The sequence below is a fragment of the Plectropomus leopardus genome, chromosome 3 (assembly GCF_008729295.1).
Source record: "Plectropomus leopardus isolate mb chromosome 3, YSFRI_Pleo_2.0, whole genome shotgun sequence".
In the NCBI taxonomy this organism is placed as follows: Eukaryota; Metazoa; Chordata; class Actinopteri; order Perciformes; family Serranidae; genus Plectropomus; species Plectropomus leopardus.
In genome coordinates, this window is record NC_056465.1 from 27,380,422 (window position 1) to 27,407,744 (window position 27,323).

At 42.6% G+C, this 27,323-nt stretch overlaps 1 protein-coding gene across 3 annotated transcripts; it reads left to right on the plus strand.

Moving 5' to 3' along the window:
* Positions 1 to 1,533: 1,533 nt before the first annotated feature.
* zbtb7a (zinc finger and BTB domain containing 7a) lies at positions 1,534 to 26,534 on the plus strand. 3 transcript variants are annotated; one of them, XM_042482037.1, is made up of 4 exons: positions 1,534 to 1,646; positions 15,923 to 16,486; positions 18,166 to 19,070; positions 21,754 to 26,534. In XM_042482037.1, exons 2-4 carry the CDS (start codon positions 16,001 to 16,003, stop codon positions 22,187 to 22,189), a joined length of 1,827 nt encoding a protein of 608 aa, XP_042337971.1. In that variant the 5' UTR covers positions 1,534 to 1,646; positions 15,923 to 16,000; the 3' UTR covers positions 22,190 to 26,534. The 3 variants fall into 3 exon arrangements, with proteins under 3 accessions (XP_042337971.1, XP_042337978.1, XP_042337966.1); XM_042482044.1 differs by lacking the exon at positions 1,534 to 1,646 and adding an exon at positions 2,744 to 2,849; XM_042482032.1 differs by lacking the exon at positions 1,534 to 1,646 and adding an exon at positions 9,836 to 10,962.
* Positions 26,535 to 27,323: the final 789 nt, after the last annotated feature.

Genomic DNA, 27,323 nt, shown 5'->3' on the forward strand with positions numbered 1-27,323 from the left:
TATGGGAAAGTCATGGAATTTTGTTGTGTGTAGTGAAACCAATTTTACTGCAACCCTCTGTGTATAATCTTCCATGTAATGTAACGTAAAGGCAAATTTATTTTCTGTTAGTCTGCCTTTGACATAACTTAGCTCCAATATGCATCAAGTAAGGGCTGCCTGTTAGGTCATTTCAACATCGATATTGCAATGTACAGTAGTTGCATCGAAGGACGTGATGTCAAGTAAGGGAAATGAAAGTCAACTAATTTGCTGCTTGATACAAATGGCAAATTTGTGCTGTTTTCCCATTTTCCATGACTAATACTGGCCAAGCCTTCCCCTTTAAGACAGGTTACGTGTAAATGTGATGTTTGTGAGCGTTTGTAATGGAAAGCGGGACTCTTCTTAGTACATGTGCGTAGAAAGCATCATTACGGGGCCATCAAGTGCCACAGACACAGTGACAAGCATGCTTTTCCAAAATTGAAATGTTGTTATTTGTCTTTGAAAAGTCATGGAAAAGTTTTGAAATATCGTCCATGAAAGTTTGTGGGAACCCTGTATTTCTGTTACTATCATTATTATTATTAATGTGAGTTTATTTTTGTTTTTTTTTACCTAATATTCAAAATTTTATTCCATAATGTAAAATGTCGTATGGTTTCTGTGGACGCAGTGGAGAAAACAAAAAAAGAAAAAGGCAAGGTTGTGAATATAATTGTATGAGGTGTTGAAACAGAAATATAAACTAAGTTTTTAAAAAAAAGTGCTTTCAGAGGTGTGCTGGGATGGTTAATGGTGCAACAGAATTGTGGAATACATCTTGTGCTCCATCCCACTTCGTGGCACAATGGCTGGCGTGCACTCACTGAGGGGGTGTGCGGGTGGGCGGTTGGAAGTGGCGCAACATCAAGTGCAATAGCTGTAAATTTACACATGGGAACTTGCCATTTCCTACAGCGGAGACATTTTTCGACTCGGTAATGTCTTCTCTGATGCCTCACCTGTTAGAGCTTGGCAGGTATTGTGTGCAGAGACTGGGCCAAGCCAGAAAGTTGTATCGAGGGGGTTGCTGGCAGCCCCTACTGTATGTGCTGGAATGTGCCAAGGCTTGCTTTTGGGGTGGGACACCATGACCTCAGGCAATAGGATGGGTGGGTGCGACTCGGCTCACATAGAAAAAGGAAAGGAGCAGTGAGAGATGAGGCGGGTGAGAATTGACAAGAGTTACAACTCATGTACCCTCGTGTACCAGAGTGTCCATACATGGAAACACTGGCTGACGTTCACCGTGAAACCACAGGGTGGGAAGGCATGGGTTAATGATTTGTGTCATCTCTGGTTTAGTTTACGACTTTTTGACAAGAGTCCACATTTGAGCGCGAATAAATTTCCACTTTACTTTTGCTTCACACAGGGAGGAGGGAGAGGAGACGGAGGGGGAATGCTGTTTCTTTAAGAGAGAGGGAGTGAGAGTGAGTGAGAGAGAGAGAGAGAGAAAGGGAGGGACCTCTTTGCCCTCCAGAAACCAGGAAGGGAATTGAGTTGATCTGCTGCTGCTTGGTTAGCGCATACGGGGCTTTAAGCTGCACAACAGTGAGAGGGAGAGGAGGAGAGGAGAGGGCTGAGCTAACCCACAACAAGCTTCACCACGGCCATCGCAGGTGAGCTAAAAGGCACCCTGCCATCCCCTTGCTGTCTGCCCTGGGCCTGACGACCACAGGGGAGCAGGGCAGAGGAGGAGAGGAGAGAGGGAGGAATGAGGGAGGGGGGACAGAAAGGAGAGCAGGGTGGGGGGGTTGGCCGGAGAGGAGAGGAGAGGAGAGGTGGGTCGCAGCAGTAGTCCCTAGTCAAGGTTCCTCTTTTTTTTTAATCCTCCTAAAGTACTTCCTCTGTGCTGCTCTTTACCTCTGGGGAATCCTGAGATAAAGTTTATAGGATGTGTTCAAGGCATTAACTTTTCAGGCAGGTGGAAGCACTTAGAGAAGGAGGAGGAGGAGGGTGTGGGGGGCACTGAACGAGGGGAAGGAGGAACCAAAAATAATTGGACAAGGTATAAGCAATAGCAACAACTTTTCGGGACAGTGGCGGTTGGAACACTCAGTGCGGGGCAAGTTGTGTGCTGCGTGCGCAGGGCATTGTTGTAGTGGCATTGCACTGTTTGGAATAAGTCATAATTTAGGTCAGGAGTTTTAAGTGTGTCTGAAATGTCAGCAGCCAATGAAAGAATCCACCTCTGATGTCTGCTTATCGCTCTGACAGTTGCATTTAAAAAAATTTTTATTTTCTTCACACGGAGCTCGGCCCCGTTTGATGGCTGGTCTGTACTTTAATACCTGGCAGCCTGCTAGCAACATACTGTAGTGTATAATTCAGCCCTGAGTGCTTACGTTAGAGCAGGCTTGGAGATAGTGGGGGTGGTGAGGGGAGAGAGAGCTGGGACTCGTAGTCCAAAGCTAGGGGCTGCAAAGCAGGTCGAATAAGGTTTTGAACTCTATATCCCAGAGTGCCTTGCCCTTGGCCATCCAGGAAAGGGAACAGCCGCCAGCCTATCCCAACGAGGAGGTGTGGTGAGTGAGCAGCTGTCAAGCCAATAAGAGCAGGGGATGCGGAGCTGAGTTGTGGGCTGAAAACAGAGGGGGGTGGGGGGGGGCGGCGGTGGTGGTGGTGCTTGAGGGGGGGCGGGGGGGGGGGGGGGTAGGTGTCTGTTTGTGTGGGATTCAGGCAAGGGCTTGCCTGTATGACTAGGGCCACTCGCAAGTTTCCTGTCTGGTAAAGCTCTAGCCCTGCCCAGAGACGGAGGCAGCAGAGCTGGCCGGCAGGCAGGGGAGGCAGATAGGGCCCAGGAAACATTTTCTGCCTATTTGGTAAGCACTCCAAAGACACACACAAGACACACACTCACAGACACAGATACACTGTCTTTAGACTGTGACTGAGAGGAGAAGAGAGGCGAGCAGAGGAAATAAATACCATAGCGTGTTGTGAGTGAAGGAGAGTGAGAGAGATGGGGCTTGATAGAGTTCAGAGTTCTTGACCCACTTGCAGATAAAGGAGGGAATGGCAAATAGGTCAGTGCTGAGTGTAAGGTGCTGCACTGAGAAATAGTTTGTCATAAAGTTTTCATTCACACCAGGCTGACTTTTTAAGCGTGCATTGTGCGGCAGTGTTGTTTCCATTTTATTAAAGGGATACTTTCAAAATTTTATCAAAAAGGGTTGCAGCGATATACCCGCTTTAAGGTATAACCTGATATAAAAATTGACAGTTATCATACCTCTGTACATTTGCTTATGTACGATATTAAAATAAAAAAAGCAACTGGACGAAAAATCTCACATTTATTTTAGATATTTTCAGAAGGGAGACTTTTCTCACATACTTCCATTAGAATAGATGATTTCAAGTCTTAATTGTAGAGATAAACATTTGTTCAACTAAAACTAACGCTTCTGTTTTCATTCCTTCAAGGGTCGTACTTACATTCTCGCAATATTTTCTGAGACGGTTATCGTACCATGAAAATCTCATACCGTTGCAAACCTAGTGGGTCGTATGTGTAAATGAAACTTTTCTCCATCTAACCAGTGCCTAGATATCCCTCCTCTCCCTACGGCGAAACTCCAAATGACATAATTTACAACATTTGGCGGCGTTTCGCTGGCTCTCGGGCCTGTTGCTCGTACTGCAGGCTGTACTTCTGCATTTTCGTATTGCCCGCCAACCTTGCTGCCGCCAGCATGTACTCGAAGTAGAGTGCGAAAAAGACAAATCCGTCCCTCTCTCTGTGTTTCAAACTGCGTCCAAAATCCAATCAAACAGTAAAAAAAAAGTTCTGATCAAACATAAATCAGGATAATGTTACTGCACTGCCTGTTTCTCGCCTAATACATTTTCAGAAGCATATTTTAATGCCCTGTTAAACAGTAATTGCAAGAGTTTGTGAACAGGAAATGGACACCACTGCTTCCTGTACAGTGAAAACAGCATCCGAAAAAATTAATGGTAAACTAAGCAGCACTGATCAAATATAAAGTAAGATTCTGTTATTGAGTTGCATGTTTCTCTCCTCAAATGTTTTCAGAAATACATTTTAGCGTACCATTTTACTGTGATTTGAGACCCGGCTGACCGCCATTGCGTCGAACGAACCATTCCACATAACATTATAGCGTTCGCGTAGTTATAGTTTTTCTAACTCTTGAGCAAAAGCACCCTTTTTCTCAGTTTTCTCCGGTCATGTAGCACCAATTTGAAAAGTATTTGCATTTTTCTACTGCATAGACAGCCTGTTTTATGTGTTCTTTATATCGGTGAAATACTTCTTTAAGGCACAGTATTCTTTTAATGTTTTGGTCTGCTGCTGGGACTAAATGGCACTGCTTCTATTATTAGTAGAGTGAAAAGATGAAGACAGTTGCACATCCTGTACTGCTGCTTCTGGGGGTGTTGAAGTAATTCCACTAAAACCACTGCTTCAAATGTTTGCTTGTGTGTGGCAAAGTGACGAGCTGATAACTGTGCCGGTACAGGTGGCGTGTTGAGTAATAGTTGATGTGAGAAACCTCAGACGTCTTTTCTTGCTGAAGGGGAGAATATGTGACACATCTCATGACAACTGGATTTCACTGGTAGAGGAAGCTGCCTCAGCTAAATCCATGCAATATTAAAATAAAACTTAAGCTCTGGTAACTTTGTGCAGTACGCTGGAGAACTTTGTGTGCTCGCTGATTGATTTCAATTTTTCTCAGCTACTCACACCATGGTCAATCTCATGACATCTTTTTCTCCCAATCCACTAACCCCCCCTTCCTCACCAGCATCTTGTTAAAAGCAGATTCTAATCTAGCCTGTCATGTCCTGCTTGCTTGTGGCTCGTGGTTTAGAGACTTCACAGGAACCCTGGCTGCCTTGCTCGATAACCAGATGCATATTTTTTGGCTTTGCATACTTGTTCAACCCGTTTTTTAAACGTGTGGGCACGGAGAGGGTACAAGACGCGCGCGGTACATGAAGACGCCCAACTGCTGGGAAAGTGTTTGGAATGCTTCTATGAAGGCGGCAGCAGACAAGGTTGATGAGATTGTTTTTATTCAGTACAGTGCCACAGAAAATATTACAGCAAATGTTGTCTCGATGCTACGCTCTATGTCTCTTCCTAGGTGCCACTATAGAAGATAAGTATAGTTAGTTCAAGTAAATACCAGCAAGAGGTTAAACTAGGACGCCATATGTGTTTGTGTGCGAGTGTGTGCTTGTGTGCATGCATGCATGCACGCGTGTGTGTCTGTGTTACCAACAATAGACTCCAGGGGAATTGCAGGGGACTTCAGTGGCTGTGGGCAGGTCCAAGACACCACCCATCAATTTGGCGGTGAGGCTGAATACAGTTTGATATTCCTGTATGTTTGTGCCTACACCACTATGGCCCGAAACTAGCAGGTTCAGACAGACGGGGAAGACAGGTTGCGTGATGTCGCCGTGGCAGTTTGAGGCTTTATTTTAGAGTGAAATGTTGGCTGTATACTATGAACTGCATGTAGCAGTCATTATATTTGTTCAGTTTTGTTTATGTGGTCGAATGATGTATTGTGGCCCATATGGAATCAGAACTTGTTTTGTACAAAACAACATCGTTTACGCGCTGCTGTTTTATTTCTATGTGTTCATTTGTATGAGTTAAAACATTTTTGAATACTTTCATCTGCCCCTTCTTTGGTGAATGCAGCTTCACTTCCCCCTAATGTTTGGTTCCCCTGGTCAGCTGCTCAGTATACCACAGTTACCAGCCTTGCTAGGCCGATAGACAGACCCCTCTCTGTTGTTTTTCTGTTGTTGTGCTGAAGTCTAGGGGGAGTAAAGGGGCTTCTTCTGTTCTCTTCTGGGACATTTATTATGGAGAGGCCAACACAACCTGATCAAATTAGAGTGGGAGAGGAAGAGACTGGGATGTTTTTCAGGGTGGGGGAAAAGCTAGACTTTTCACACATTTTGAGTTAGATAATTTCCTTTGGTGATGTTTGAATTGGCTTGATTTCTATCAAAAACATGGGAAAATGGCAATGAGCGACTTACAGAGAAATGACCAAAAAGTTAGCAAGAAAATAGTGCCAAAGAAAAGTTACAGGACAATTACCAGAAATAAGCACAAAATAATGGGAAAAAAGAAAGAAGGAAAGAAAAAAAAAGCAGGGAAACCATGAAAAAAACATGCTAAAATAAAACGTATATAAACATATTAACCTAATTTTATATGTGTAATTATAATAATCATTAATATTGTTGTCTTGATATTCCTTAGTTATTTGATATTTTTTTATTATCCTCTTACTCTTTTGTTTTTTTTTTTTTACAAAATGTTAATAAAATATTAATTTTACATTGCTACTTTGTCAGAAAACTACTCACCATTTGCCAAACAAACATACAAATTACAAATCATGGCCTCCAGATAATAAATTAATACATTAAAATGAAAAGAAAGTAAATAAAAATTAAGTGGCCAAATTCACAATGCAATCAGCACAGCACCGTATCACTTTAGTCATCTAAAAAAGGGTAATTATAGGAGCCCATGAAGTTTTACTGTTATTTTTTCCATTGAGTACCTCTCTCTTTTTTAAAGATAATTTTCAGGTAATTTTCTTGTCACCTTGTACCTGTAACATTTCATGCCAAGTTACTGGTTGCCTTTTACCTATGTTTTTTTTTTTTTTTTTTTTTTTTTTTTTTTAAAGAAATCAGGGTTTAAATGCATGTGAAAGGCATCTGAAGGCAGAACAAGAAAAAGTATGTCGATCCAGGTTTCAAACGGTTAATAGAGAGTTTTCAATATACAGTAAAAAACATGATTATGTTGCGTTTAAACACCACCTTAATCAAGCAGAAAGGCCAACTGATCAGGAAGGGGATATACGACCAGTCTGACACTGTCTGCATGTTGATTTAGTGAATTGGTATGGGATGAAACAAGAGAAAAGAGGGGTGGGTTACACTGAAGGACGGCGAGACACAAGAGGAGGGTGGGTCTGCGATGCTTTGCCTTCTCAGCAGTGGAAAGGGGAAGTGGGCGATGTGGTGGGTACTATGCAGTGCTGAGTCTGAGACAGAGATGGAGCAATGATGAGATGAGAGCGACAGATGAGAGGAAGAGAAAGAGAGAGAAAGAAAGAGGGTCAGACAGTAGGGACAGAGAGAGCGAGCGAGCAGAGAGCTGGTCATCTGATAACAGAGCGGGTTCTGTTACACGCCTGTCACAGACTCACAGGAAGTCGTCTTTCCCTGTTGGGCTGCGCATGCACAAAGTGGCGCATCCAGGGGCACGTCGGGCCTGCGGACTGACCAACCAGCCCCGCTTGACTTCTGCATGATGACACTGTGTTGGGGTTGTAGTGCCGTTTCTGAAGCCATGTGTTAGATTTTGTTACACTTCCTGGTTGGCAGCATGGCAGTGTCAGAGCATGTTACTCAAGCTGAAAGGAACTCAGACTGTGCATGTGGTTTTGTTGCACTACAGCTTGTGAAAAGCTACTGTCCAAAGAAGTAATTTCATCATGAAATACCTCCAATAGACATACTGTTGTTTATAGATTTTAGATAGTATTGATATGATATTGAACACAAAAACACCTGCACATGCTATACAAAAGCCACAAAATACTGCTGTATTTATAATGATCACTTTCTGCTGAGGATACTGCTTTAGTTGTTTGTATGTCATCTCAACCCTATTTTAAGTTTCCATGCTTTACATTTTAGTGGAGTGGCTTTAAAGCTACAGTTCGTAACTGAAAATAACTATTGCGTATTTGCTTAACCCTACACTGACCAAATTGGCTAGATTTCTTTCAAAACATGGGGAATTACTAAAAAGTACAAGAAAAATGCTTGAAAATGTGTATAAAAAACAAACAAAAAAAAAGAAAACACACACACACCCCCAACAAACGAACAAAAACAAAAAGAAACGTAATTATAAAAAAAAAAACAAGTTAAACGCGACCTGGTAAACGTGCTTGAATTTGTAATTATGTATCAACATTTAGATTTTCATATTTATGATATATATTATATATAGTTTTTTATAGTTGGTTAGTTATCTTGTCCCTGATTTTTAAAAAAATTAATTAAAAATAAATAACATAAAAATCTAAATCTTCTTGCAGTTTATGGAGCATTTCTTACCAAGATGCTCTGGGTTAAAAGGTATAAAAGGCATCTGAAGACAGCACACAAAAAAATGATGTTGCTCCAGAAACAACAAATCAGAACCGAAGAGTCTCTTATGCAACATTACTCGCCTTAAATGTTTTCAGCAATATGCTACAGTGTACTGTTAAGATGTTTTGACCTGGTCAATCACTGGCGGGAACAGTTTTCCCATTTAACAGCTAAAAAGTAAACTAAAATATGTTTTAAAAACATTTGAGGGGAGAAAATGGCATTTCAGTAACAGGATCATGATCGACGCTGCCTAGTTTGACAGTTTTACTGCAGTTCACATGCATGATTGACAGCTGTATTGAAGAATTGGGTCGTATTTCTTGTTTTGTTGACACCCAGTAATGCCATTAGATGCACTACAAGGCAATAGAGGTCAAAGGAGTATGATTTGTTTTTTGTCAGATTAACTTTAATGTTTTCCATTTAGTGCTGTGTGAATACAGTGACAGTTTGAGCAAATATTACAAAAGGTTATTTTATATAAAAGTTACCAACTGCAGCTTTAAACAACATTGCATTATTATAAATAGGATTTTTGTAATATTTTGTCATTTACAAATGGGAGTGAAAATATGAGATAGAATTATAATATAATGCAAGTCAACACCACAGACCCAAAAATTACTTTCTTCACCATCTTTCTGTCATCGTGTCAGACACTATTTAAAAGATGTAAGTTTTTTTAAAAGCACTACTTCACAGCTGTTGTACTGGATTGAAATACAGTGTGTTTTGTATTTTCAAGCCTCTAGCTAATCATTTGTGTGACTACAAACAAGCACGAAAGCAAAATACAGACAAATTAAGAACAGTGTGAAAGCTCGCATGAGTAATTAGCAGCAGCTATAGGTTTCACTTTTCCTGTGCCTTTGCTATCTGGCAGTGCAGACAGCCCTTTACAACATCATAAAACCCCCTACTAGTTTCCTCACATTAAACTTTGCCCAACTTGTGGGTGGTTACCTTCCCTCTTCTTATTGAGGCAGGTTACACCAGGTAACCGAATGAGATCTCTCTGAGTTTATCATTGACATCTGAGCCGGATTCCTCGGCCACCATACAGTACGCTCATGAGTTATGATTGAGCTTGTGAGTTTAACGCCCTGCCTCGCCCACCACCTTTTCACTTGCTTTGTGTCTGTGCTTTGGCTGCCCTTCCTGGTTAGTTTCTAGTAAGACGTTGCCAGGTCTAGTCTAGAGCAGCCAATGCAACTTCAGTTTTATCAGTCGCTTGCTCTCTTCCTGCCTCACTCCCAATATGACCAATCAGGTTTCCTTCCACCACTGCCAGCATTGAGTCACTTGGCCGTGGCACTTGCTCAAAAGCCACTCTTCCAAGTAACTGCCACCCCCTCCCCATTCCGATTATCTTGCATTATCTCAGTCCGACCTTGAACCCACTTGACCTGAAGTGATTCCCTTGCAGCAGCAGGGCGGGCTAGGCATGTTTGTTGCCATAGAGGCCAGTTGAGATAGTCAGTGAAATAAGGACAGGGGAGGAAAGTGAAGTGATAATGAAAGGGTCTGGGAGGCATAGACAACAGCGAAGAGACAATCAAATTCTGTAACTTGTTTCACTTTAAGATTTATATATGCACATATATATGTGTGTGTGTGTGTGTGTGTGTATGTATACTACTCTTGCATGCAGAAAGTCTTCACCTGTGTAAAATGGGAAGTGAATTAACAGAGTTGTTCTCTTGTATAGGCTAATAACACTTCACTAGGTGTTATAAAATTTCTGCTCCACATTTTAGTAGTAAACTGTGTCCCATCTGTGCTCCATTAACATTTATGGTTTAAGGGATCAATGATTCAGTTATATTTGCTTATTTCTCCCGCCTAAAGTTGTTGTAGTTTTGAATTGAGCATTATTTTTCGGAGCCAGTAACTATTTACATGCCAGAGATTAAGAAACTAGAACTTCAATGTTTTGAATAAAAGGAGACGAAAGGGAGCGTATTTGCTTTAAAATTCAGTCGAGTCAAACCAAAATGAAATGCAAATATTAAATACAATACTGAAATAACTGATGTTTGTGTTAGTCTGATAGTAATCATTTTTACTCTACACTTTTCTCCCACTCAATAATACGTTAAAAAGTACCAGTAAGGTATTTATTTCTCCACCTCTCAAAGAAACATCTGAGGTTGCACAGGGTTAACAGTTTGTTCCTTTGTATTTAGGAATGACTGGTATGTGTCAGCCAAAGACAGAGATACTTTGAGAGTGGAAATTCTGCAGTCCTTCCATAGATGATACGTATCAGGCATGTTAAAAACACTTTTACTAACTTCAGCCACAGCCTGATGTCAGTGTGTTTGTCAGTGAATGACAAGCAAATTGGGTGTGACTGCCTTTGGTGTGGATATTAAGAACACACACGCAGCACAGTCAATTGAAGTAACAGCGAAATTGTTTCACAGGAGATCGTTGTGGCCTGTTTCGTCCCTGAAGTGTAATTTTGATATCTGTCCTTGCTGTGGGACGTGTTAGGGGGATGATACGGATGAGTTGGAGGTAATGAGGGCGGGGATAGGATGGGCTGGTCCTGTTTTAAAGAGGTTGTTTGACTTGCAAAGCAGGCCTGGATGCTCACCGACCAGGCTTTGAGAAAAAAGGCCCTTCCCTGGAAGTGGAGCACCAGGGACACGGACAGCTGCTGCGCTGCTTTGTGCCGGGTTGCGGGCCTTGTCACCCACAGGCATGAATTAGTGATAAGGAATGTTTCAAGCCATGAGGAGGTGTCGGGATCAGGTTTGTTGCACTGTGTTTCCTCTTCCTTAGTGCTCTTTGCGGGGTTATCCGGGGACAGGTGCATGCAGAGTAGTCCCTCCATGCTTAGTTGGCACTGGATTGGAATTTGTGCGTGTGTGTGTTTGTATGTGTGTGTTTTATCTCCTCTCAGCTCAGCGTCTTTACCCCACAAAGCCGTGACCCTGGGTCAGCCAGCTATATGTACGGGGGATAACGCGCTACACAAGCTTGTAGCAAAGCCTGGTCTAGTGCAGGTGCTGTGTGTGTGTTAGAGAAAGGCAGGTTGGCTCAGGTCTGGATGGGCTCGCAGAGATCTATTTCCACCTGTGAAGGACGTGACCAGTAGCCATGCGGTTGCCCTTTGTGTTGCTCTTTCTTCCATCACCATCTCACTCTGCTCTCTCTTCCTCTCTCCCTCCTGTGCCGTCTCTCTTTGTCTTTGCCCTCCCTCCCCTCAGCATATTCAGATGAGGGCTTGGATAATAAAATTTGCTCATGCCATGTCTGACAGTCCTGTTTCATCTGAGCTTTGTGAAAGACATTGGCACTGGTGTATGCAGAGGCTTTGTGGTCAGCTGTCCATCCAAACTTAATTGAGTTAAGGGAGACCTGCAGTAAGGAGCAAAAAATGGTCAGTGGTGGAAGAAGTATTTAGTTCCTCTCCTTAAGTAAAAGTCCTGCAGTAAAAATGTTACGTAAAAGTAAAAGTCAAGAAAAAGTAAGTTAAAGAAAAGTAAGCAAGTTAGTATAATCATGAACATGTACTTGAAGTGTTAAAAGTGAAAGTACCCAATGCAGAAAAGTCTTTTTTAAAAATGAAAGAAAACAACAAACACCAAAAACCCCACAAAATTATGAAAAAAAGAAAATAAATAAACACACTAAAAAGTCAAAATTATAAAAGAAAATAGAAAAAAAAACCCAGTTCATCCCAAATTATTAAAAAAAAGGGAAAAAAGACTCCCCAACACTTAATATTATTAACAAAAAAATAAAAAAAACACTCCACCCAAAACTCAAAATTATATAAAATGAAGTAGAAAAAGGGTTTATCAAAATAGTTGGCAATAATTTTTCTGTCTCAGTTGTACATGCATAAACCGGTCGGTTATTTCTAACAAAACATCATACTATATAAACTCTTCCTATGTTTTTTATGCAAAAATCTGAATTTGTACAGTAACTAAAGCTGTCAGATAAATGTAGTGGATTAAAAAGTATGAAGTCACATGAAAAGTAAATACTGTAATGTACAGATACCTTAAATGTGTACTTTAGTACAATATTTGAGTAAATGTACTTAGTTTAATTCCACTGCTGGAAATGGTGTAGTCGTTGATCAAACAAAGCAGTATGACCTGTTATTTGAATGCGCAACATTTATCTGTATCAAAATGTGTTGCCTAAATGAAAACAATCATTGACCCATTTAGAGGATCGTGATAAGTTTGAGCTCTCCTCTCCTGCCTGCCTCCCTACAAAGGTCTTTTTTTAAAGCCTTTACCTAACTCTTACCTGTGGGCAGAGCTGACATGTTGCCAGATCTCAAGGTGTGGAGACGGATAAGAGTTGGTTTTTACTGGGGAGTACATAACTGCAGAGAGAAAAGGGTGAGGTGAACACAGGTGAACAGGAAAGAACAAGGAGAGGCGGCCAGGTTAGGCAGGTTTGGTAGTGGGGTGTAGCGTACAAACATACCAGGAGAGCTGATCTGAAGGAATGTCATTTGAATGCCTTGCTCTTGTAGAGAGCAACACACTCAATGCATCCTCCAACCCCCCCGGCCTCACCCCCTGCTAGGTCTCCCTGGCAGATGGAGAAGGGGGTGGGGGCGGTGGATGTCCTATATGTGCGTTTATGTGTGTGTATCCGCGTTATCGATGTCCCTGTGATGTTACAGTATTTGCTTGTATGTGTGTGTTAATAGAGAAATCGAGGATGGCTTGTTCTGCCGAAACCCCCCTCCCACTGTGCAGGCTTCAGTCGATCATTTTAATCTCCCCCCCACACGTGAGCGAGGGGACAGCCTTTCCTGAAACTTGGCACACAGTGCAGGGTGGGGTAACCAGCTCAGACCGGATTGACAACCTCCCTTTTTAATACTGTTCCCTCGCAGCTTGTTGCGTGTCCTCTTCCTCCTCCTGTGGAGTTTTTCCACAGGGTCTGCTCTGGCAGGCCCCCCTCTCCCTCCCTCCCCCCTCTTTTCCTCCACCTCCCTCGCCTCCCCTCCCCAGCTCTCAACTGACACAGAGTGAACAAGCTGCACAGTCCAGCTCCCAGCATGCACTCTGATCCTCACTGCCCTCTGCCTATCTGTCCTCCACGACCTCTTATTGGTTTCTTGCACGGGCGCATGCACACACACTCATAGATGTAGGCGTGTTTATAAGGAAACATCCACCTGCACACATATATAGTGCACAAACATCTTCACTTAGTCATTCACCCACTCGCTGTGTTTTAGCAGGCAAAATGCATTGCCAGTTGCAGTCCAAAATTGTTGTGAGTCATTATTTATTCAGTGCCACTCATTTATTGCACATTGTCACACTTTTTGCCGTCGTAGTAAATCTGTAAATACACTTGTTGTGTCAGATTTGCTTAAAAACGAGTTCCAAGCGGTTGTGATGTGCAGCACTGTGGTGTTACTCTGTGGCTGCTCTCCAGTTACTTGGGATGCTCTCTCAAGGCTCTAGCAAAAAGGAGTGAATGTTTGAATAGGCTGTTTTTGCTACTATATTTTGTGATGCTCCTTTCATGAGCTACTCCTTACAAAAAAAAAAAAAAAGATTGTTTACAGCTTTTAACTCATTACGGCAAATTTAAAGCTTTCACTGTGAGGCTCATTCTCAGGTCAGACACTCATAGAGCCCTTTCTTAACTTTAATTAGTCCTTTTTATTGGTATAAGAGATACATCTTGAAGGATTTTGATATGGATGGCTTGGGCATAAAAACACATATTTTCATGAAACTGTCAACGTGTTGATGTGAGAAATCAGTAGAGAAGTTTTTGCATTGCCAAGATACTAATGAATAAAGATGACTTCTCATGGTGAATCATTTTAGATTTTACTTAGAGACTAAAAAAGTCTGTACAGAGTTTACTTTGATGAAGGTCATAAGTATACAGAAGTGATACTCAACTTATGCAGACCAAATCTGGCCATTGATAGACTGCCAGGTGGATTTTTTTTGGTGGTTTTTTTTTTTTTTTTTTTTTATTTTTGCACTTTGAATGTAAATGAAATGAAAAAGCATCATATAGAGTGTAGCAGGATTTATTCCTTAAACCAGCAAATGAGATTTAGCATTTTAGCACTCCTAGTACCCTCCTCTTGAAGCCAATGGGTTTTTTGTCAGATGTCTGAAATGAGGTATTTGTTTAACACAGCTTAAGAGACTTTCATGTTCTGTTCTACAACATAAAGTAAGTCAGTAACCCCACTTAAACCTGTTATGTCTCTTTAAAAAGGTGTTTGCTGACAGGTAGCCTAGTGAACGCTACAGAACGTCAACATGCCGAACACAACTTTACAGCCATGTTGTGGTGCTGGTGTGACGTTGCGTTAGCTTGTTTGTAGCCTAATTTTAGCTTTTTACTTCTGGCAATTGCATTTAAGTATTACATTGCACACTTGTTAATATGCAAAAGTGGTGTTCATTTGTGAAGATTGTCTTGCTGAACAAAACATTTAAGGATCATAAAGGTTTGTTTGCCACAAACCCTACTTTCTGTAATAATCTAAAATCCAGTGGTAAAGTACCATTAACTTTTTGAAAAAAAATGGTAAGGGAAGCTCCCTCTGCCCCCCCATCAGAGGTGAGGGCTAAGCCCTGAACGTCCTGAAATTTCAGAAATGCCCCTGTGTACACCTAACATGTGTGCTGCGACACAGTTTGCCTCTCGGTGAGGATGAGTGAAAACAGCAAACGCTGAAAAGTTGATATCAGGCAATTCATTTGCTTTATATACTGATAAAAATTGTTAGTTCATTAACCGGCCCTTTGCTATCTGTCATTTTGCAACTGTGGCCCCTGCGCAAAGCAAGTTGAGTACTTCTGGCACAGAGAATAGAGAAAAGTCATATCATCAACACTTCACTAATTTTTAAAGGTTGCAGACCAATTATCAGTGTTCATCAGACAGCTCTATAATGTATACTGACACTTTCAACTTGTCAGAGCAGTGTCTAGTTGTCGTTACAGTTTGTCTGTTTGCCAGATGTTGCCATTATATTCAAGACAGACTTTTGACAAACTAAATAATCTTGCACTCTTTTCTTTTTCCTGAGTTGTGACATTTTGCCTTGAAAGCTCATCCATCAAGATGCTGATTACCAGACCTGTATTGCAGCTGATAACTATAAATTATAATAATTGGCACGCAACCTGATCTGACCCAACATTTTAGATTTTGCAAAGATTCTTTAGTCTGTATGTGTGCATTTTTGTATGTTATGGACTGGGCAATAATCCTCTGGACACTGTATGCCACTATTGTTGTCTTGGTGTCCTCATGGTTTTGACATAAGGCCATGAGGCCCTCTTTGTATCTGTTATCAGATCTATAGAATATGACTGAATTTCTGAAGAGGTATTAGACCTGTAGGATCTTAAGAACAGGATACCCAACTATACAGGTGGGCTTTGTAGTGCAGTGTAGATAGGGAGAATGTATTTCCATATATTGTTCTGCTGCCCACTCATGACAATAAAATCTTGAATTGGACTCAGTGGGTTCGGTGCTCCCTACACTTGTACTCAAGATTTCCAACTTCAACTGTGTCCTCCATTAACGCACTGGTTTGCGTTCTGAAGCATTCCAGTGTATATTTCTGACTGTGGTGAATCGATTAATCAATATCCCTCTCTCTTCCTTTATCCACATAAAGAATGCCATGAACTGATCTATTATTTCCTCTCTGTCTTTCCCCTCCATCCAACTCCTCTCCCCTCAGACGGGCAGACGGACAGACGGCAGGACGGATACACGGGTGGGGGCTGTGCTAGGCGGCTCGGCGGCAGGCTGGTGGAAGATGTCGTCAGGAGCCGGCGGGCGGGGCGGAAGGCGGCTCAGAGGGACAGCAAGCAGCGGCGGCGGAGGAGGGAGAGGAGGGGCAGGAGAGGCAGAGGAAGGCCCTGTGGGGATCCCGTTCCCTGAGCACAGCGCAGACATCCTGGGCAGCCTGAACAAGCAGCGGCTCAGCGGCCTGCTGTGCGACGTGCTCCTGGTTACCCAGGAACGGGAGTTCCCGGCTCACCGCTCCGTCCTGGCGTCCTGCAGCTCCTACTTCCACAAGCTCTTCACTTCAGGGGCTGCCGCCGACCAACAGAACATCTACAACATCGACTTTGTGGCGGCGGAGGCTCTGGGAGCGTTGCTGGACTTTGCCTACACAGCCACGTTGACAGTCAGTCACAGCAGCGTGGCTGACATCCTTGCCGCTGCACACCTCCTGGAAATCCCACCTGTCCAGGACGTCTGTACACACCTGCTGGACACCAAAGTGCTCTCCCCGCCGGTACAACACCATTATAGACGTAGAAGTGTGTTAGTGTCAAATTTAAGCTTTTAGATGAGATTTGATCTGCTTTGCCTTAATGAAACAGTGACGCCATAAGCAACCTGTTGCAAGTGATAAATTAACTCATAGCAACGCACAGACCACATATAGTTCTCCTGCTTCAGCCACTTAGCGAATGAGGTGTCCGTTCATCATACCACCCCCTTCATTAAATAGTCAGCATAGTCAAGCTTACATCATGGCCTTTATCAGTCTCTCTCACCATGCCAAACACACGCCCACAGTCTTTGAGTTCAGCACTTACTCATTCTGAGCCAATAACTTGTGTGGAAGGACAGCATGTTATTTTGCCAACTACAGACGCAGCATATCGCAGCTACACTTCAGCATGATCAAGTGTAGCTGTGATATGCACATGCATGTGCTCATGGGTATAATGAACCCTTGGGTGTGCATCCAAGATACCCAGATAGTGATATACCCATGCTGATAAGACTTACAGTTGTAGATTTTGTAGAAGACTTTAAAATTGTTTAAAGGAGGCCTTAAACTGCAAAACAGGTCGGTTATGACTCTTTCTAATGTGAATTTTTGATCCATGATGGTTTTATATTTGCAAAACTTTCCTGGAGCCAAGAAAAGCAAAAAAAAAAACTGTAATGTCTTCACAATGTAAAGTCTTGCCCAAACATCTGTCTGACCAATCATGAAAAATTGCCATTGAACCCGTGCACACCAATTTGCACACAAAGCTGTCAGTCATGTCGAAGACTACCCTTTTTTATAGCATCAAGCAATTTATTAAAACCAGAATTCCTGCAGATCCTTAAAAAGTCTTAAAAGGCATTGAATTCCTTAATCTAAAAATAATGCCTTTATTAGTATTGAAAAGACTTAAATTAATCTTTCCAAAGTTTAAAAAATACTCAGACATTCTTTGAGGTTGCATTATAAAATCTGATAATAATTGGTAACATCTATTTTTTTGTTTAATATTCATGATAGGAATCCAAGCATTTGAATCTCACATGCAGAGTGAAAAACACAAAATTGCCAAGAGAATTTGACAGAAGTGCCAGATATTTCCCTCTTCAGTTGGTAAACCTAAAAGATACTTCTATGATAATATAATATTTTGGTTGTCTTCCATAGGTTTCCCCTTAGAAAAGGTTGTTATTTCAGCATTTAATGCAAATACTTTCACTGGACCAAAGACATTTTATGTCCTACTTAACATTTGGGCCAAATGAAATTGTCCTCCTTTAATTTTGATTATCAGAAAATTAGTCTTACAATTAATTAAAAAGTCTTAAATCTAACTTGCCCTAAGCTACAGGAACCCTGATTTAAAGCAAATGTATCATAGAAATGAACACTAGAACAAACATCAGCGTGATAAGAACTACCTAAAATGAGAGAAATCATCGTTGGGAAAGCATCTTTGACGCATACTTTTATCTTTTAGTTTGGCTCGTGTCCCATCCGCTAACATGGAGGGGGCTGAATTTATGATCTATAGGGGAGCCAGCAACCAGGAGGTGATCAAGATGTTTTGGCTTCACTTTTGGGGAGCTGTCATGTCCTTCGTCTTTATTATACAGTCTATAGTGCAACCTTTCTCTGACTTTGAATTTCTCCTGCCCTGACTCTCTTTGTTCCCCGTCATGTTTCACTAGGCGGGCAGTGAGCAAAGAGATGAAGATGAAGATGAGGAGGGGAAGGGCAGAGGCAGCAGGGAGCAGGGGAACCGGGTGCGGGCCCGGGAGTACCTGGAGTACTTCCAGAGAGGGGCGCACTGGAGCAGCAGCTGCAGCACGCCAGAGCTCAGGGACCTGCCCACACACCTGCACTTTAACCACGGAAATGGCGGCACCCCCAGCAATGGGGCTCCTGCTGGTCCTGGTGAGTACTACTCCCCTCTGGCCCTCGCCTTGGCCCAGGCCCCCACACAGGAGCCAGAGGAAGAGGATGAGGACGAAGAGGAAGACGAGGACGGGGAGGCGGTGCAGAGGAACGGAGCAAGCCTGGGGTCATCTTACTACCCTCCATCCCAAAACGGGCACTTCTACCTCCCCGCTGAGTCTAGGCTGGGGCCGGACACAGAGGTGGAGGACGGGAGCAGGGAGGTGATGGCGAGGGAGAGGGGTTCTGCCAGCGCCCTCCTGCAGCAGATGATGGACTCCATCGAGAGGCAGAAGGAGCGCCCAACAACCGGGGAGGAGCAGGGAGATGGGGATGACCCCGACATGGAATTTTACTTGAATTATTTTAACAGCACGCAGCACGAGGATCCAGCCTCTGCTGCCGTGTCACAGGGAGTGCCGCCGCTCTGGTTATCACGGGGGAGAACAGGCCAAGACAGAGTAGGAGGAGGAGGAGAGAGGGGGGTGGGAGAGAGAGGCAGCGGGGGTGGAGGAGGAGGAGGTGGTGGAGGCGAGAGGAAGATGCGCTCTAAGGCCTTCCAGAAATGCCCCATATGCTCCAAGGTCATTCAAGGAGCAGGCAAGCTACCCCGCCACATCCGAACGCACACGGGAGAGAAACCTTATGAATGCGCCATCTGCAAAGTGCGCTTTACCAGGTAAGCCCAATTAATGAAGTGACTACCCCATGTCACATGTACTAATAGTCTTGGACTTGGCACTGTGGACAAATCGCACAGCAGTGGGAAACACCACAAAGCCAAGAGCAGGAGCATTAGCACTAACCAACTTAGCTTTGCATTAAGGAGGCAGCGTAGTTTGTGATTCTAAATGTTTACCTTCATCACGACTTAGTGTCCTGAACCAGTTTATTTATTTATTTATTTTTTATGTTTAAAAATATGTATATTTTCCTTTTTTTATTTTCAGAGTATTACATGCGATCATGACATTGTCAGCTTTTTGCTATTGATTACAGTCACAGTAATACAATCTTGATATGACTGAAACTGTCGTAAACCATTTCATCAATACTCCTCTTTTTATTGTTTTCTCCTTTTTAAACCAGAAAATATACTTGAAATAAGGTAAATGAAATAATATTAGAATGCAATATAAAATAAAATGTCTCTATATAGTTATAAACATGAATATACATATACACATAAACACATGCACTTGTACATGTTTATAAAAACACAAATGCATTTGCATACATACTTTCACCCACATATACATATGTGCACACATATACCCATATACACAACATATTAAGGTAAATGAATGAGTATGTTAAAGAATAGATAGATAAATGATACTGAATAAATAAGATAACTAAAAATTAAATAAAATAGAATGAGTATATATAATAGAACCTGCGTTTATCAAACCATAGAACAGGGATGTATGGAACAAGGGTGTATGTAGAATGAGAGGAAATAGATAAATAAAAAATATGATAAAAAAAAAAAACAGGAAAGTTTTTTTTTTTCAATGTCACAATTGTGTGTGGAGTATTTTAGCTCACTGAGAGGGGGTCATATGGTTATAAAGGTCTGTTTTATTGTGACAACCTTCATAGCAAAGTCCTGGAATTTTAACATAGGGGTCCTATAAAAGAAGGCTGTGCCATGCTGGTGTTATCTAGTGGAGGGCCGCTATAAAGTGTTCTGATACAGAGGGGGATTACAGGCCCTGGATGGTGCTCTGTGTGCGCCAATGCAGTAATTTGAACTTTTGATCTCTGGTTATGTTGATTATTGCCCACGGCAGAGTAGTTACACCACCCCCCTCCTCTCGCTCTCGCTCTCTCTCCTCTCTCTCTGTGTCACTCCTTTACCTCTCTAATGAAATCTGCCATGTGCCGCTCAGATAAATGTGGCCGGTCTACAGCAGGGGACTTGAGTGCACATGGTTTTCCCTGTATTTAGGAGTCTTGCCTTTTCCTTGAAATCATTCCTTTAATTAATTAATCAGTGGACTTGTGCTGGAAATAGATGCAGTAGGCTAGAAATACCCAGAACCTCTGCTGGCATAGCAGGTAGGGAAGACCAATCTGAATTTGCCTTCTAGCTAAATTCGACCGGCAGTGGGAAGGGGGTATTGTAATCTTAATCCTGTTTGATCAGGGTTAAGAGTGCGCCTCGCACGGTAATAAATCACTCCTGTCCTTTAAATAATTCACCTCTGTCAGTGTGCCACTTTGTTTCAAGGCTTTTTGTCTGTGTGTATGTGTGCGGGTGCATGTGAGTGTTTCTCCTTACTTCTTTGTTTTAACTTTCATGTTTGGGACAGACCTGTATGGGTTTATGATGGGGTTTTTTGTTTACTTGTATGACAGCTAATCTACTTACATGCCATGTGTGTGTGTTTACGTGTATGTGCGTGCTCAAATAGAGTTGTCTTAACTACGCCTGTTTGTTTAGGAGCCCTCTGCCCTGGGTGCTGGAGGGTTAGACGATTAAAGAGCTCGGGAGCTGGAGAGATAGTAAGGGCTAAAGGGGGGAGGGAGGGACAAGAGTCAGCTGAAGGCCAAGGCAGCCTGATAAAGTTTAGTGTGCGGTGGTGTACCATCGCAAAGTAAAATAATGTTCCGGGATGTAATGAGATGACGTTAGATTTAGAGAAGTTGTGGTTTGGTCTTGTTTTGAGCCAATTGTAATTGTTGTATTTGGAAAGTAAGTCCTCCATATGAGCTTTTTGATTTGCTTTGAAGTGAAAACTGCTCGTATACGGAATTCAATCAAATTACGTCTCATGGGGAGAGAACAAGGCTGCAGAATTGATGACATTTTACAGGCTCATTTATATTTCAGTACTACGATAAACGTCAAGTTATCAAAATGATTTTGGAATTGTTGAGCTGCAGAGGACATTGAAGTCACTCATTTTCTATTCACAAAGCACGCACATTTTTGTAATCTGTCAATTGTTATGGTGTCGTCGTCGTAGAAAAGTTAACAGAAATCGTAAAAATGCCAACTGACACAGTGAACATTGAGCTTTCTCGTCATCCCATGGTTGTGCTCTTGTGTGCAATTACGCAGATAAAGATGTAAAGTTTATGGCTTCTCCTCAGTTGGCCTGGCTGCCCTCACAGAATAATCCCATTGGACGAGATCCAAAAGATGGCTGTTTAATAGCAAATAAAACCATCCAAAGCATATTAAGCTGACCACTGCACACATGAAAATTAATATGTTTCGCGTTAATTTGTTCATATTTCATATCCTCATTAGTAACCTAGGCTGAAAAGAAAACCTAGATCATTCTGAACTGATTGTCTAGTGCATTTGAATGTTCTGTCTGTGTATTCTGACATATTTATTTTTATTTTTCCAGGCAGGACAAGCTCAAGGTCCATATGCGGAAGCATACAGGAGAGAAGCCTTACCTGTGTACGCAATGTGGAGCCGCCTTTGCCCACAATTACGACCTGAAGAACCACATGCGCGTACACACCGGCCTGCGCCCCTACCAGTGCTCAAGCTGCTTTAAGACTTTCGTGCGCTCGGATCACCTGCACCGCCACCTCAAGAAGGACGGCTGCAACGGCATCCCCTCCCGTCGAGGCCGAAAGCCTCGGGTGCGAGAGCCGGGGCTCCTCGACGCCCCCCTGGGCCTGCTGAGCCCCAGCTCCGACACAGGCCCTGGGCCTCGCACCATCAGGGGACGGCGGCGCTTGGAGGCGTCCTCAGTGGCAGAGGTGGATGGGGCTGCCGGAGCCCATGCACACAGTCCTCAGCTGCAGGAGTTGGCAGGGGAGGCAGGGCCCTGAGACTGCAGGGGCGACAAGGACACTGCTGGACACCATCGTCACTCTGCACCGCCTGTGAGACAGGCCAGTGAACAGAGAGGAGAAAAAACACGCAAAGGCAAACTTAAAAAAAACAAAACAACTAACTATTCCTCTATAAACCAAATCAGGGTGTCACAAAAAATCTAATCTTTATATTTCTTTCTCCTTTTACTTTAGGAAATGGAGTAGACATGCAAGCACTTGAGTCGGTTTATCTGTTAAAGAGCAAAGAACGCTTCAAATCATGCACCCATGACGTCCACTTTCTGGGCCATTTCTTTCTTTATAATATTAGGGGTTTTATACATTGGCATATGTGCTTAGGCAAATGTATGATAGATACAAAGAAACTCGGAGCAACTATGCAGTTGATTTAGATTTTTATTGGTTTTGTCCTCACAGCCTTCAAGCTCTAAGCAAGGTGTCTATCAAGCACCTTCTGGCTGCTGTACGGGTGAAGCGAGGACAAATCCTCCCAGTGAAAACAACTCTTTTTCTATTCTTTTGCAGGTCTGAAATGTACAGTTACCATAGAAACACCATTGCCACAATATGGCATATGCAAAGAAAACTCACCACAATTTTGATGCAACAGTTTTCTCTCTCTTAAATGTTCCAGAAAGAATCAGACAAGGGTTTGATTGAAGTGGTACTTACTCTATAAAATGCATTTTAAGAATCTTATGGTTTGTCTTATTGAAAAACAAATTCATGTAGAGTCAAATCCACTTTATTGGGGGCTCTTCAATTGCAGGACTAGGGAATATGAGGGGTGGAGGGTTTGTGTTTCTAAAGCACTACCATTGTCAATGTATCCGTTGGCTTGACTATGTTGCCTCTTATCCCTCACAACCCTGCAATTTCAGCATTTCTGTTTTCCCTTTTGATTTTGTCTTAATTTTTTTTTTTGGTCGTTCCTTTTTTGTTGACTGCTTCGGGTACTTGACACTTTATAATTGTATACATGTATATACAGCAGGTGGTGATATGACATTAGTCCCCTCTTAATGCTGAGGTGTACTTACCAATCGGGTTTTCCTCTTAGGCTTGATGTCATATTTCTCACACAGAGTGAAGCTTGTGGGTGATTGAAAAAAAAACAACAAAAAACCTGTATGAATGTTTGATGAAAAAAAAACATTGAGTCACCCATCTGTCCTAAACTTAACACTTGACTTGTATAGTTCCTGCCCAAAGGATGAGGAGGTAGAATGAATGAATGTGCTTAAACTTTGTGCAGTTTTTTCGGATTCTGTCCTTGTGTGACAAGGCGCGGGTAGCATTTAACCAACCGCAGGTTAAAGGAATGGCAGGGAGCCCGAGTGAGAGAATGACAAAGAGTACGAAGAAGAGATAGATGAGCACCTTTATTTCTATATTTGCACAGCTTTACTAAAGATATCCAACAGAGAGGCGAGAGAGAGAGGGAGGTGTATTTAAAGGAAGTGGGCTGGTGTCGGGGAGGGAGTGAGAGGAGGTTTATGTATCATGCTTATTCCAATCTTTTTTGCCCTAGGGACCACACAACCGTGAGGCAACCTGTATGATGAAGAGAGCAATAAATACCTGTCCAAGTTGGGAGGCCAAATAGGAGCGCAGCTGCAGCTGGTTGATGGGGGGAGGGGAACAAGGGAAGGGGAGGGGGATCTCACAATGTCTGTTGCATTCCAAAAAATAATCTCCCCCAGCTCAGCCACGTTTCCAGGCAGGAGGGGATCAAATCAGGCCTTTTCTCTCCCTCTCTCTCCCTCTGTAGTCCTCTAATGCCCCCGAACTAGCCTGGAGGGGATATTATTATATTAGAGCCTGGTGTTACTGTGGCTAGGACGCCTGGTGCTGGCAGTTTAGTGTGTGAGTGTGTTTATATGTCCGTGTGTTTGTGTACATGTGTGTGTGCGTGGCAGCCAGGGTCGCTCTGGCCACATCATCACTGAGTGAGTCAGCCGCAGCCTGTTCAAACATGCACCCTGAGCTGCCAGCCCCAATGCACTTTCTCTGTCTCGCACACACATGCACACACACTCCGCTCGCTGGGTCCAGGTATCCTGTAGAGAATGGGAAAACACCAGGGCTGACATATCTGTTTGACTATTGCAAGTGACTCCATACATCTGGATTTGTTAGTCTTAAAATATCCATGTTATTGTACTCCAAATCCAATGTTATTTTCCAAGTTAGGACATTGAGCCTTTTGAGTCAGGAGGAGAACATGCGTGTGATTTAGAGTCCCCCCCCTCCATCCCTCCACCCCACCCTGTAATTTCTGCAGCGGTGCTGTAGTATCAGTCCTTTGCACCTTAATTGGAAAGAGGCAGGTTATGAATGCACTTTGTTACTGAGGAGGGCACTTTTGTCAGCGAAACGGGTACTTTGAAACAAACCAGTTGCAAATGAGATCAGTCCCTTCTTCTGTCCGCGGCGGTGAGCTCCTTCGCTGGTTTTGTTCAGGTTTTGACGACAAGCTGCCAAAAAAAACAGTTCTCTTAAAGAGACGCTGGGTGGGCCTGATAAAAACACGTTGGGTTTTGTGACCCTAAGAGGAGACACAATTAATCCATCTAACTGATTGCACTTGAAGTTAGTTGAAATCTAGCGAGTTGTCTTTATGTCTTAATGTAAAGGAAGGGGCCAGAAGACGAAGAAGAGAGGACACTGCGTGCTTGTATGCATGCATATTTGTGTGTGTGTGTGTTGCTTGCTGGCAGGCTGGAGGGTCTCAGGACAAGCTTGGATAAACAAACTTTGTGTCGGCCCCATCTGTTCACCAGCTACTCTCATAACTACACGTGTTCTCCGAGGAACTGCAGTGATTATTGGTCCACGGTACCGCAGAAAAATACCGTATTGTAGAACAACCCATCGGACAGTTGCTTGCTTACTTCACGGCTCTCTTGGTGCAGATTTGCAAAACTCTTTGTTTACCCTTGTTGGTCATTGTCAGGGGTTGGCTAGGTCTTGGGAGTTTTCGTTTCTATTTTTGCTTCTTCGTTATGATAGAGTCGGGGTTTATTAATGCACACGTTGACTCCCACAGGCTGACCAATGCAGGCTGTGGACCTTATGTAGTGGTATGCCGGTTTGGACCGCTTAAACAAATTTTGTCTTGGTGTGGCAGAAGGTAAGCCACCTTAAACATGTTTCTTTAGTCCTTTAACATTTCCCAAAAAGTCTTACGTTGTTTGTTGATTAACCAAAGCTTTTTTTGCCCTCAATCATAGAGATATTGAAAGTTTGTCTATAATTTGTCCAGACTGGGCCTCCCTGACTAAGCCACACTCAGAAGCCCTCCTTGAATACATATGCAGAAATGTGTGTGAAATCATACAGATATTTACTTGAGTTTGCTTTCTCTCGCTCTTTGTATCCTTGTGGACGATAGAATCAGAGGTTTAAGGATGTATAGTTTTTTTTTTTCTGTCTGTCTACACTTTCTAAAAATAATGTGTTGTGCTACATTTTTTTCTAACAATTTTACATGGCTGTGCGTGTGTGAGTATGTGTGCGTGTGTGTGGGTTGGGGTCATGGTTTTGGGGTTGCTGTGCCAGGAGGGTGGGGTAAATGGGTGCTTGGGTGGGGTTAAGGATATAAAGCCTGATAGCACTGGAAATGGTGCTTTAGCTGAGAGAGCAAAAGTTTGCACTAATGTTAAATGTCCTTGTCCTGCTTATGGGAGAAGGGCAGGAGACCTCAGAAAGGCCTGCAAGTTTCCATGAGCACAGAGCAGTGTGTTTAATACTCAACGGTCTCATAAAGAGTCCATCCAACCCCTCTACAGAAATAATCATGTACAGTATATTAAGTAATATACAGACGTCCAACCACAACAACAAATACCAAAGGAGAAGAAATGGCTTGCACTAAAGTCATTGGACATTTTAAGCTACCAATCTCATGTTGGATTAATAGAGTTTTATTGTTGAATCTGAAGGCTCTTGAAAAGAGAACTTTTGATGGACACTAGATGTGTTATGATGGCAAATCATATTTGCTCTTTATATTATTCCAAATGTACAACATTTAGGCACTTAGAAAGTAGCAAAGCCTCTCCGAATACCATTTGAAACATTTGCGTTGGATCTGATGGCTGAGATGTACTGTGTGCAGGTGCCAGAGATATTGAGTCCAGTTCTTTTAAAATTTTGGAGATGGGAATATTTGTCTCATGTTCAGTCAATTTGAAATGATATTGAAAAAACATTGTTATTGTTGAACACTGTTATTTTGATTGACCTGGATGATTTCAGTTTACTTTCGGAAAAGGTTGAATTGAATTATAAATGTTCTCTAAGCAGACTGGGACTTTGTGGCCTTGTCTGAGCAGCACTAAGCTTGTTTTTTTTGTTTGTTTGTTTGTCTGTTTTCAATGTTTCCAGACAGTTGTATTGTGCAGTGTGGGGCTGAGGCTTACTCCCACCAGGTGGACAATGCAAACATCAGGGGCCACAGCGTGCTTTACGTGGGCAGGAACTGACAAAACTCACAATTCGGTTTTCTGCTTTTTTTTTCATTCCCATATTTTAAAGGTCCAGTGTGTAGGATTTAGAAGGATATAGTTTTGGCAGAAATGAGATGTAATATGACTATGTTTTTGTCTAATATCCTGGAAATAAGATTTGTTGTTTTTTGTTACCTTAGAATAAGCCATTTATATTTACAAGGAAAGCGGGTTCACCATGTTTATACCTTAGCCCAGAATGGACAAACCAAACTCTGGCTCCAGATACAGCCTTTGCGTTTTTTTGCGTCTGCCGCTGTAGTTGGCAGCCCCTCTGTGACGAGCAGCGTCGGAACAGCTTTATTCCATGTTTTTACTGCTTTAAATCACGGGTTTTGTTCGTTTTACAGATGAAGAGACCTCCACAGATAATTATACTGCCATTAAAAACCTTCGGAACTTCGGGATCTTAAAATATCTAGAGGTCCGTCTCAGACAAACAGAGAGAAGAAACACTGATTTGGAATAGCAGCTGCTTTATTAGCTTTTTTACCAGTTAAAATGACCCGCTCCATTTGTTTTGGAGAGGAGATCCCTGCAGTTAATTCAGCTTCCAGTAAAAACTCAATGACCAACAAAGACTAAAGGAGAAGTTTCAGTAGGTTGCAATCTTGCTT